Below are 12,162 nucleotides of genomic sequence, written 5' to 3'. Positions count from 1 at the left end.
TCAACACCAGATTTGTAGCATTTGTTTGTTTCCCAGCTGTAAATGCTTATACTGAACATTTAAAACCTAGCTGGTTTGAGCTGGCTCCAGCACATCACTGGTTCCTCATCACTAGATATCTTCAAGAGAGTTAATAATCACCTATCAGAGATGAGGTTGAGAGGATTCTTAGGTACAAGCTGGCCTAGATGGCCTCTGAGGTCCCTCCCAACTCTGATATCCTAAGATTCTATAATAACAATTGACAATCTTAAGATGTTAACTGATGGAGAAGCCTTCACTATTGAAGAGAGATTAGGATGTTTAGCTCTTGCTTTCCCCTCCATCCTTAAAATTTTGTAGGTTCTGAGAGAGGTGCATGCAGAGGAGTTTGATAGCCTTAATGTTAGGGGGGAACTGAATGAATGGGTGCCCCTTTCTGGCTGCCGTAGTGAAAGTGCTCTGGGACCTTTCCTAAGGGCCCTATACAGATCCCAGGATCTCTCAGAGAAGGAAAAAAAACCACCTTAAGATCATGATTTTACAGACCAGTCCATCTTTGGCAGAACAGCCAGCCTTTCCAATTCAAACCCATGAGATGGGGACATTCCCATTCTGGGTTACTACAGCCCTATGCAGTGTGAGGTGTGAATTCCAGCTCCTGTTCTACCATATATTTAATAAACACTTATTGCCAAGATGTGTGATTTGGGGTACAGCACTAAACTTTCACCTTAGAGATGAGTTTGCTCATCTCTAAGGTGGAGATAACAATCTCACAGAGATGTTGTAAACATCACATTATGTTTCCTTTTCTGTCCAGTTTGGAATTCAAGCACAGATAGGGTGAGAGGCCATAGGATCCCTTTATGACATCCTCCTGTAAAGGTTCAATGCTGTCCTTACCACTCACAGAATTAAAGCTACCAATGTTATAGTGTATTGTCTACCTTAGAATTATTACTTTCTTTCCTTCTCTCTTTTGGCAAAGGGGGAGAACTTGTAACCCATAAGTATCCTACTGACTGTAAGACTTGTGTTTCTTAAAAGGATGATCATAGAGACTTCTGGGGATCATAACATGGTTCAAGGTTTAAGAAATACACTTTGAGCAACTACATTTTCCTTGGAAGATTGAAGTCAAGAAATCAGGCTACTAGTGCCCCTCAACATGTCTGAGCTTCTCAAGCTTTTTACTTAGACTATCTCCAAGGTCTCATCTAGCTTGACGTTCTGTGTTCTAGGACCACTTCTAATTCTATCATTTTATGTTCTGTGGCTCTGCTGTCTATTACAACCTCCATTCAAACACCACTTCCTCATCTAATAGTCTGTGTTATTTTGGCTTCAAGGTTATTTTCAGTTCTAGGAAGCTATGATATGATGCTACTACCCATTTCAACAAAGACCTTTATTAAAGACCTTTATCAAAAAGCAAAGGGGAACCAGACTCATAATCGGTTCATTCGTTGTGGGGCTCACAATCAAGTAGGTGAGATATGGAAACATATGTATGCATATTTATATATGTATGTATACATACATATAGTGTATTATATGTGTGCATGTGAATCACAAATTAGGGTCATAGATTAAAGGTGGAAGTGACTTGATTTTACAGAGGAAGAAATTGAGGCCTTTAAGAAAGAAATAGAGCTGGAAATAAAGTTGCAGGTCTCCTGACTCCAAACCCATCATTCTTTCTCCTGCATCAGAAGTGATAATGTCACAGTGCAAATGGGGGTGGGGGGAACGTACAAGGTGCTACGCATTGGAATGCCTTGTGTCCTTTTTCTTTCCTTTGTGTGTTTTTAATATCACCTTCCATACTCATTATGTATCAGGAAATATTGGAAAGTGGAGTTCTACATGCTGGGAGCCTGTTCGAATGCGGAAAGTGTGGCACAAAAGGATTAAACACTCCCATGAAAAGTGCCCAACTCTCATTTTCCACCTGTAGTGGGAAGGCGGAGGACAAAACCAAAGCCCAAAACACTCCTGGAATTCAAGAATCTTCGGTTCGTGTCCTTGCTCCATAGCAAGAAAATTAGCTACGTGCTCTAAGGAAAGCCATTTCCTATGTCTCTGGGACTCATTCGTCTACTGTAGTATGAAGGGTCTGGATTAACGTCTAGGTCCCTTCAAACTCTACGGTCTATCTTATGTTTCAAATCCCTTTTATCGCTAACAGTCTATGTTCCAAGTTCCCTTTCAGATCTTATCTTTCTATATACCTTAGGAATTGGGCAAATGATGATTAACAATCACGTACGTCTTTTTTTTTTTTTTTGTTAAAGTACTGTGAACTAATTATGCCGCTATCTTCCTCAACGAAAGTTTGTGGCTCCTCTGGAAGACAAAATAAAATAAGCCCCAAATCCACAATTTCCCGTGACCATGTGGGTGTGACCTGCCTCAAGCTTACCTGAAGTGAATGCTTGGAGTCCTTTCCTGACTTGGAAACCCTAAGGAGTTGGATCCAAACGCGGCAGGTAGAGTCGACATTTGGGTCATCCTCGGTCCTTTCCTTCCTGCAGACACCCAAAGAGCACTGAGGTTGTGTACTGGTACCAGATGCAGCCAGGACCACCCGCCTGGCCCACTTAACTCTACGCCCAGTGCACTCTGCATGACTGGATCAGAAGCTGGAAAGCATTCTCCATAACTGACTCAAATGAAATGAATGGCAGGTCCTTGGAGTTTGGGCTGGACAAGAGCGCTGCTTCTGAGCTTCAAGAAGCAAGAGCAGAGCCGTCTCTGGCTCTGGGAGCGACTTCCTCTCTTGCTGCCTCTCCGACTCCAGGCTCAGAGCCCCAGAGCGAACACTGTCAAGTGAGGAACAGGAGCGCAATGATCCCTTCCCTCCCATCTTCCTCTGGTTTCTCTTGTTGGAGAGAGCTAGGGCCTTCTTGCGCTCGTCTCCCGTCCTGTTCCTGGTCCTTTGGGTAGGTACCTCCAGATGTATCTGGAACCAGATTCCCCAGTGATGGTTCCACCGGAACACAACGGATTCACCAGAACTCAAGGGTGCGTACGCTTTTTGTGTAGAGCACTTCGCTTCGCCTCTGCAAAGCGACGGATCCGCTAACCTCCTATAGGAGCTACCACAGAGGACTACGACTAAAAGGATGAAAACAGAGGTTCAGTGGCGGAAAAGGTGGCTTTGAAGGGGTTGAGGGAAGAGCAAGACAAAGGAGCCGGAGTAACTAAGGGCGATGTGAGAACCGCAATTAGATATTAAGAATTAGAGAATACCCTCCTAGGTCACAATATCAGCGAATTCTCATGCTTGGAAGGGATTTAAGGGCTCATCTAGTATCCCACTCCCTAGAACAACTGCCCGCCCCAACCAGCAGATACACACGCACCGGTCCGGAATCTGCACGGTATCAGTGGGCAATGAAGTCGCATTTTATTTTTACATCAGGAAGGGACCATGGCGAGCATATAGTGCATGACCTTGCACGTGACCCCTTAACAGTCATTTGTTAAAGTTGAATCTATTCAAAATCCTTCGTTTTCTGAATGGTGGAGTGACTGAGTCTGAGAGAAGTGGGAAAGGATTAAAAGGAAGTCCCTTGGAGCACACATTATTGCTATAATATCAGTACGTGTATAAGTTGTCTTAATCTGTTAAACGAACAAAAACCCGAAAAAAACATCACCACCCGTATTATAACAGGGGCAGATATCGTTAGCCAAATATACAGGTTTGTAGGGAACCTCGTTTCCTCTACGTATGTCTAGCTTAACCACCCAGCCTGTGAGATCACCATTAGAGGATCCACATCTTCTCCTCCTCTTTCCCTTTCCCCTTTCCCTTCTTCCCAATTCTACTGCACCTTTCCTCCTTTCCCCTTTCCTTCTTCCCCTCCCCCCTCTTTTCTCTTCCTCTTTCTCCTTTTCATCAGTAAATATTATTGGTTCACAAAAAAATCCATCACAGATCTACGATGTGAAATGTTTATGAAGAGGGGGTTGCACCACTAAAACCTGTTTCATATCAAGCATTCTAGGTTCTAATAATGTCTTTTCCACGTCTAATGGATAAGTGTGTTGCCCATAGTGGGGACAAAAATCGACCAACTGATTAGTTATCTAGGAATGGACCCCAGTGTATAAACATTTCTCTGATTAATTCGATAGAACATTTTAAAAAAATTAACACTGGGAGTATGGTAGGGATAATGTAATGTCAGAGATAGAAGGGGGTTAGTGGTCATCCAGTTAATTTCCTTCCTTTCAAAGATGAAGAAACAAGCTTGTGGAAGTGAAACGACTTTCCTGTGATCACAGAAGAGAATTTGGAACCAGAACTCGTATTCTGACACCCCAGCCAATACTCTGTCAGCTGCAACTTGCTGTCAAATAAAGTACTAAAATTTTTATATTTATTGGACAGAGACAGAGTGAGAGAGAAACACATACAAACATAGACAACATGCTTATATATCTATATACACACACACTACATACACACACACACATATATATATGTATATGTCTCTCTCTCTCTCTCTCTCTATATATATATATATATATATATATATTAATATAATAAAATATATATATATATATATATATATATAGTGTGTGTATATCCGGGATCTGTGTCAGGTAATTTCGAGGGGTTGGACTAAGTGATATTCAAGGTTCTGTATAAAATTCTGTTATTTTCAATCAATGAAATGAGTAAATGGTTCATACGAACCCCACCCCCACCCTGCCCAGGTCACTGGCTTGACTTTGATAGTTCTTACTCTTCACTTGTGCATGAGATACCCGCGCTCGCGGATCCACATCCTTGCTGAGATAATGCGATAATGAGATAATGTATGTAAAGGCCTCTGGAAACGTGAGCTCGCATTATATATTCTCTTTTACAGAACAACGTTCCAGAAATATTATTATTAGTGCCACTCTGAGCTGTAGAAGCAAGGCTAGTACCGTAATTGGTGGTCTTATCGGGACGTGATTGGTCAGCCAGGGCATCCCCTCGGGTCCCCCTCAGCCAATGGGCGTCCGGCAACCCCTCAGTCCTTCCTCTCCAGCACACGCAAGCTTATCCTTTCTCCCTTCCCTCTCCTTGGCTACCCGGAGCCCGGGAATGGAATAAATTGGAACGGAATGGGTGCTGGTCCTCTGCCGCCTTTTCCGTCTTTGGACTCGCTCTCTAATTGACCCAAATAAAAAGCTGGCGAGTGACGAGGCGGCCCAGAGGCCCCGGCAGCGGCAGTGGTTGGGCGCACCCGCCTGGGCCTCCTTGCCTATACTGACCGTGTCACCAGGCCGCTATCCACTCTGGCCTGGCGCCCCGCTATTGCCATTTGACATCGTGCCCGGCCAATCGGTGACTCCCAAGGTGTCGGAGGCCGCCTGACACTTTTATTACATTATTATTGTTTCGAGCACAGATTTCGACGCCTCCACGATCTCTTACCCGCTTGCGCCACAGCCGCCCCCCCCCCCGTCCCCCCCCCTATCTCCCGACCCCCCTCCTACTTCCATCTCCCCCTCCTCCTCCCCCCACCCAGTCCCCAGTCCCTTCGGCCTCCCACCCCCACCCCTCTCAGCCAGTTGCAGGAAATGATGGCCAAGAGCCGAGAGCTGCAATGAGTGATCAAGAGGGGAATAGGCTCTCAAAGTGCAGACCTCGGCCCCGGAAGAGCCACGAGGCGGCTGGAGCTGCGGGGCCCCCCGGTCTTCCAGGTCTCTGAAGGGCTCGCTCCTCTGTCCACTCTTTTCTGCCGCTTCCCCTCCCCCCTCGCTCTGGCCACAGGCAGGCGCCAAGAGAGAGGGAGCGAGAGAGAGAGGTAGCGCAGCCCTCGCCAGCCCGGCCCTCCTACATCATGCCGGACGAGGTGACGGAGCCCGGTAGCGCCACGCCGGCCCGTGTCTCGTCCTTTTTCATCGAGAACTTGCTTGGGGGAGAGGGCAAAGAGGCCAGCCGAGGGGAGGAGGAGGATGAGGAGGAAGACGAGGAAGAAGAAGAAGAAGAGGAAGGGGAGGAAGACCAGGAGGAGGCGCGGAGGCGGCTGAGGCAACTGCGGGCAGGCGCCGAGACCCGGGAGAGTCGTGAGCGTTGCGTATTGGGAGTTGGAGCTGGAACAGGAGCTGGAGCCCGACCCGGCCCCTGTCTCCTTCCACCACCTCCTGCCTGCTGCCCGGGCCCGGCGTATGGCTTCGGTGCGCATAGCTACGCGCTTGCAGAAAGCCCAGCTCAGTGGTACCGACGCACCCATGCCAGCTACATCGGTTGTCACAGTCCAGACAGTAAGTCCTAGGTCCCCGACATCAGGGTTTGGGGGCGGCTTAGGGTTGGCGACTATTTCCTGCATCGAGATCACTATCGAGGTCTCTCAGTCTACAATGCTGGGGAAGTGGGCAAACTGGGTTTTGGGAGATGGGGAAAAGGAAAAGCCAGGGACAAAGTGATTCTCGGGTCCAAGCTGTGCAGGCTGTTCTCGTCTTCAGGGAGTAGGGCTCCAAATAATCCAGCCGGTCCAGACCCGACCAAAACTCTGTGGTCGTTTGGGTTCCTGACAGCTCCAGCTTCTTGCCTGATTGCTGGGGCACGTCCCATCGGACCCTTGGAGACCGTCCATCGTTTTGCTGAGCTCCCTGAGCGTAAACAGTAGAGAGAAAAGAAAGAGAGAAGGACAAGGGGAAGAAGGAAATGGCAAAGAAATCGTGGAGATGCTGACAGGGGGGAAAGAGAAGGAGAAGAAAGAAAAGAGTGAGAAGAGAGGACAAAGCAGGAAAAGAGGGAACAGAAAGATCGGGGAGAATAGGAGAGACTAGGAGGTAAAGGAAAGGGGGGAAAGGGAAAGACAAGGAGAGTGAAAACTAGGAGAAGATGGAGTTAATCGTCCGAAGTTCAGATGACCTGAAGGAGAGAAGAGAAAAGAGAATTTGGTGCCCAGAGGTTGACCCTGTCTTGAACTCTGTATCTCTTCTCTGCTACCTCTCCTTATCCCCTCCCTCAACCCTTCTATTCCTTTCTTTGTTCTTTCCAGTGGGAGTCAGTGTCGAGTGTAGGTGTCCTCATCCTGAGCCACCTGGCTCCTCAAGAGACCTGCCTGGAATTCCCCGGCAGCCAGTGGGTTTTCGGTACCCTTCTCTGGGAAGCAACTAAAAAGGAAATAGGAGAATCTGGCCTAGGAGAGTCGACTTGCACTTCAGAGCTAGTACGGGAGTGCTTTTCGCCAGACCTGGGTAAAACCTTTCCTGGAGGCAGAGAAGATGTTACCATTAGAAGGGTTCAAAACATTGCTATTTACCATACACATGGACCCCCCCCCTTTTTTTTTTATCTTACAGCGATTTTGAAACCTGTAGTTCTCTTCCATTCTTTTGAAATGGTCATCTTTCCTAAGGATCCAAACTTAATATTTAGAACCATAGGTTTCTGGGGCTGAAAAGACCTTAAAACAGAATGCCAGATGGCAGGGAAAGAAGGGAAAATAAATACAACATGAAATGTCAGAGCTGGAAGGAACTTTAGAACAAAGAAAGTGGAGAATCTGAAATGGAAATACATCTAAGAATTTAGAGCTGGAAGTGGCCTTTGAGACCCTGAAGTAGTTCTCCCTCATTTTCCAATGTGGGAATTGAGATGATGACTTTCCCAGGGTAACTCAGGGTTAAATGCCTGGCCCATTCTGGATTAGAACCCAGCAGAATCCTGACTCCCAACTTGGTGTCCTTTCTACCACGCCCAACTGATTATTCCAATCTTCACTGAAGATATCTCTTGGGTGTGATTTCTCTTGAAGCCTGGTGAAACGCTCCACCTGTAGGTATATTCTAGATATATACAAAGGACACAGAGAGTTATTCCACTCTCACCAGAGGAAAGGAACTATTTCTTTCTTTTCAAGTGACCCTTCCAAAAAGAGTAAAGTCTTGATAAGGAGGTGCTTGCTATGGAGTGTTTAAGGCTTATTCAGAATTGATATACTGGAGCCAGCTCAGTGTGCAGTTTGATGTAGTGGGGAAAAGGTATAGATTTTATGTCAGAAGAGGTGGGTTCCAGTCCAGCTCTGCCTCTTACTGCCTGTGTGACCCTGAGAAATTCACTTTCATTCTCTGGGCCTCAGTTTACTAATTTGTAACATTAGGGATTTGGCACCAAGATCTAAAATCTTGATTTTATTATCTTATGCTAATATTTCCTCAAATAAAATTAGGAAGCTTTCTTCTACTCAAATTGCAACTCAGGGTGAGGTGGTGCCTTCCAGTTGAAAGAAGGTCTCCTGGGAGATGTTTCTGGCTTTGTATTTTGAGCTTTAGAATCCAAATTTCATCCATTCAGGGTGGGATGGAAACAGGGTTAACCTTTTTGATAACTACTAAGAGCTTATAATGACAGTCCCCTTCTTCCTTCTTAGACTTCTAATAAAATTTTTCTTTCCTAGCTGAGCCCCTACAAACACCTATCTAGTGTGACCCTTTTGACCTAATGAGGGGAGGAAGAACTCAAGACACCACCTCTCCTATTCCTGAAGACCCAAAATAGTAACTCGAATGTTTATAGGTTTACACAATAGTCCTGGGAGGCCAATTATGAGGTTATCCAGATTTCAAAACTGAGGATAGGTAGCCACAGAGAAAAGTGAAATCCCTGGTCATAATAAGGACTGGTCAAAACCTAAACTCCACCTGAGACCTTTCTTCCCACTAGAAAAAAATCTCATCTTGCCACTTGTTCTGATTTCCAGCTGAAGAAAGGTTAGTTAAAATCTCTTGCAGAGTCCTGGATCCTCTCGGTATACTGTGTATGCAGCATATGTCGCCACTCCTCCAATTAGCTGGGCCTTGTCTCCCCAGCGACCCCCACCGAGTTTCTTCTTTTCCTTTCAGACCCCGAGGGCTGATTAATCTACACTCTCCCGTAGTAGTAATTAATGCTAAGCCTAATGTACAAATCAATGGGGGAAGAGTACTTAAATCTAAGATATCGGTATTAATAAAGGCACGCCAATTCTAAAAGGGAAGGTGGAGATGTATGTATAGGCCTAGGGTAGGTGTGTGTGTGGGAGGGTGGAGAGGGTCGGATTAGCGCTTTTGAATTTTCCCTAGTCCAGAAGTGTGTGAGCGTGTGTGTATGTGTGTTTTTAACTTGGGTGTCTTAGAGTGCATGTGTTTCTGTGTATCTGAGTATATTTCTTCCTACCTGTGTGTATATTTCAGAACTCTTGAATATTCTGTTTAGTATATTGTAATTAAGGGAATATTTTTGCTTAAAATGGTGTGTGCAGGTGCCTATTGTATGAATGTGGGTCCTACAAGAGAGTGATTTCCCCTTTGTCAGTATGTGAGGGGAAAATTCCATGTACGAGGGTTTTCTACCAGTGTGTTATTTGACTGCTAGTTTCTATGTGTGCAATGTTGATATGTCCAACGTATTATGATATATTTGTGCATGTATGTGTGCATGTACGTTTTTTAAAATGTTTGAGAGAAATTCTGTGGAAACGGGAAGTGGATGTAACTGACGTAACTGACGGCCCATTTTTCGAAAGACAAAGATAGTTTTTATGAACAGTGGCACATGAGTGTTTTAATATGTGCCGTATATGTTATTACATGATCTCAAATGTGTTCATGTATCACCATTTTACATATGTCGATGTGGATTTGAATGTTTGGGAATACATTTCTGTAGATACGGCTTTATCCCGTGTTTGAACATGAATAAAGGCTTGTTTGTTTGTTTTACATGCATGAAGATCGGGGGAGTTGGGGGGGGGGGGGGGGTAACAAAAATAAACATATGTCGGTTTGCGCATTGTCCCCGTGGGTTTGAATGTGTGTGGGGGGGGGGGGGGGGGATTGAAATTGTGTTTCTGTGTTTGTCTTCATGAATTCGTGTGTCTCCAATTTCCCACTGGCAGCGCGGCTAGCAAGAGGTGACTAGTATAAGGCTGGTTCAGTGTTGGGAGAAACAACCTTTTCCCTCTTTGCTCCCTCAGCCAGTGACCGGGACTCCCCAGAGGTCGGCGAGGAGGCTGGCAGGCCTGAGAGCGGCTTCAGGCGGCGGTCAGGAGCCCCTGGGTCTGCGGAGCGCCTGGACCGCGAGCCGGACGAGTCGGCCTGCAGCAGCAGCAGCGGCGGCGGCAGCGGCGGCGGCAGCGGACGCGGAGAGGAGGACAGATCTGAACCGGACTCTGCCGAACCTCGGGCTGCTGGCCGCAAGAAGAAAACTCGCACGGTCTTCAGCCGCAGCCAGGTGTTCCAACTGGAATCCACATTCGACGTGAAGCGCTACCTGAGCAGCGCGGAGCGTGCCGGCCTGGCAGCCTCGCTGCAGCTCACCGAGACCCAGGTGAAGATCTGGTTCCAGAACCGCAGGAACAAGTGGAAGCGGCAGTTGGCTGCAGACCTGGAGGCCGCGAGTTTGTCACCGTCTGCTCAAAGGCTGGTCCGTGTGCCCATCCTCTATCACGAGAACTCAGCAGCCACCGGGGGAGGCCTGGCCTTCCCCTTGTCGCCAGCGTCGGCGCCGCCCCCACCGCCCCTCGTGGGCTTCCCGGGAGCGCTTGGTTATCCGTTGGCCGCCTTCCCGACTGCCGCAGCTGCCTCTCTCCCCTTCCTGCGGCCCTCGCAGATGCCGGGCTTGGTCTGAGACCCCCTCTCTTCTCTTCGCCCCCCTCCACCCCAGGCTTCCGGGCTTGCTCCCCCACCCCCCTCCCACACACACTCCCATCCCATACTCCCCTATACTAGCTCCTTGGCCCTGTGGGAACTGTTTTTAAACGCTTTGAAAATTGTTTCAAGTGCAATAAATAGATCAAGAGAGACTGGGGGAGGAATCAGGAGGACCAGGATGGGAACAACAGCCCCTCACAGTGTCCAATCTGTGGGACTCCTTAAGAATACCACTCCCAGACCCTTAAGTCCAACCCAAGAGAGCCAAAATCACCAACCCTCTCCACCCTCAAGCAGCAGGCCGAGAATGTAAGGGGACACAGAAGCAACACAGAGAATCAGAGCCCTAGAGGAACTACAGACGCACAACTCACATACACCCAACATTGAAAACATAACACATCGAAAACTCAAACACACCAGACACAGTACAACACATACACCATGCAATACACGACGCACAATCATCACACAACAGGAAAGCACACCTAAGAAACCCGAAATACTGCCCTATGTGCATTCTCACACAAATTACATAAATGAAAGGAACACACAAACATGCTTGCACCTACAAAACACAAGAAATGCACACAAGTGTCCAGAAATAAATACACATAGTACAGGCAGATACATTTATAAAAGTAACAACCTATAGTGCATATAACACACGAACACGCAAAAATCTAACACCTACACACACCTACAAACACAACACCGTATACCATACAAAAGTGCATAGAAATATAAACAGGCTACACACAAATGTCCAACATACATAAACACAACAGAAAACCTCAGTAAAACACACTATACAAAAATAAGCCCGCATAAGCTCTCACACACAGTCTCAGTGTGTCCCCATAAACTCTCCCTCCTGAACACTCTTGCTTGTGTTGTCCCCGGCAGAACTGTCTCCCCGCCCTTGTCCCCTACATTCAGGCTGCTCGGGTTTGGCCGGTACCTGATCTTTCCTACAGGTTTCCTACTTCCTTCCCTTCTACCCACACAGTGGCCTTGAAGTCCCAGGTCCCCTCTCGGGAAAGAGAAGAGCAGGCACCCGGGAAAAGGCAGGCTCAGAGCTACTACGCTCACCCCAGCCCGCTGACAACTAATAAAGCCCAGACTTGGAAGCCATAGGTAGCAGCTGCCTTGATTTACAACATGGTTCTCCCAGTGGTCCTAGCTATTAACGCACGAAATAAAAAGGTCCTTGTCTGAGGGGGCTAACAGTGACTTTCTCAACTCGCTAATTATCCTGTCCAAGAATGAGGATGCTTGCTCAGTCCGGGTCCCTAAAACCCCAAGCATTGTACATCGGGCTTTCCCGGACCTCCAGACCTCTCTCTGAGGCCTGGAATTCAGCACGTGAAGCCTTCCTGCCAGGACAGCCTAGGGCTCTGTTTCCAGACACAGGAGCTGGGGCTGGGGGTGATGGGAGAGGGGAGAAGGGGGACGTCCGGGGCTCAGGATTTCAGACTCGAGCAGAGAAGCACGTCACTTTCCATCATTTCCCCAAAGGAGCTAGTGTGTTTC

General features: G+C 47.3%; 1 protein-coding gene across 1 annotated transcript; it reads left to right on the top strand.

The window, feature by feature from the left end:
* Positions 1-5,828: 5,828 nt before the first annotated feature.
* LOC138151505 (homeobox protein HMX1-like) lies at positions 5,829-10,606 on the top strand. Its single transcript, XM_069075060.1, has 3 exons — positions 5,829-6,252; positions 9,954-10,035; positions 10,087-10,606. The coding sequence occupies exons 1-3, from the start codon at positions 5,829-5,831 to the stop codon at positions 10,604-10,606; spliced, it is 1,026 nt and encodes a 341-aa protein (XP_068931161.1).
* The last annotated feature ends 1,556 nt before the right edge of the window (positions 10,607-12,162 follow it).

The sequence above is a fragment of the Petaurus breviceps genome, unplaced genomic scaffold (genome assembly GCF_028583685.1).
Source record: "Petaurus breviceps papuanus isolate PSGF00001 unplaced genomic scaffold, PetGlider_PUasm1.0 140, whole genome shotgun sequence".
Lineage (NCBI taxonomy): Eukaryota > Metazoa > Chordata > Mammalia > Diprotodontia > Petauridae > Petaurus > Petaurus breviceps.
Note: the sequence above shows the minus strand (reverse complement) of the source record. Positions and strands in the feature narration are given on the sequence as shown.

Excerpts from the sequence above, each read along its gene's own strand:
- LOC138151505 (XM_069075060.1), top strand. The coding sequence starts at position 5,829 with ATGCCGGACGAGGTGACGGAGCCCGGTAGCGCCACGCCGGCCCGTGTC. Across the intron at positions 6,253-9,953 it reads CGGTTGTCACAGTCCAGACA|CCAGTGACCGGGACTCCCCA; the intron begins GTAAGTCCTAGG and ends TTGCTCCCTCAG. Across the intron at positions 10,036-10,086 it reads CGGCGGTCAGGAGCCCCTGG|CAGCGGCGGCGGCAGCGGCG; the intron begins GTCTGCGGAGCG and ends CTGCAGCAGCAG.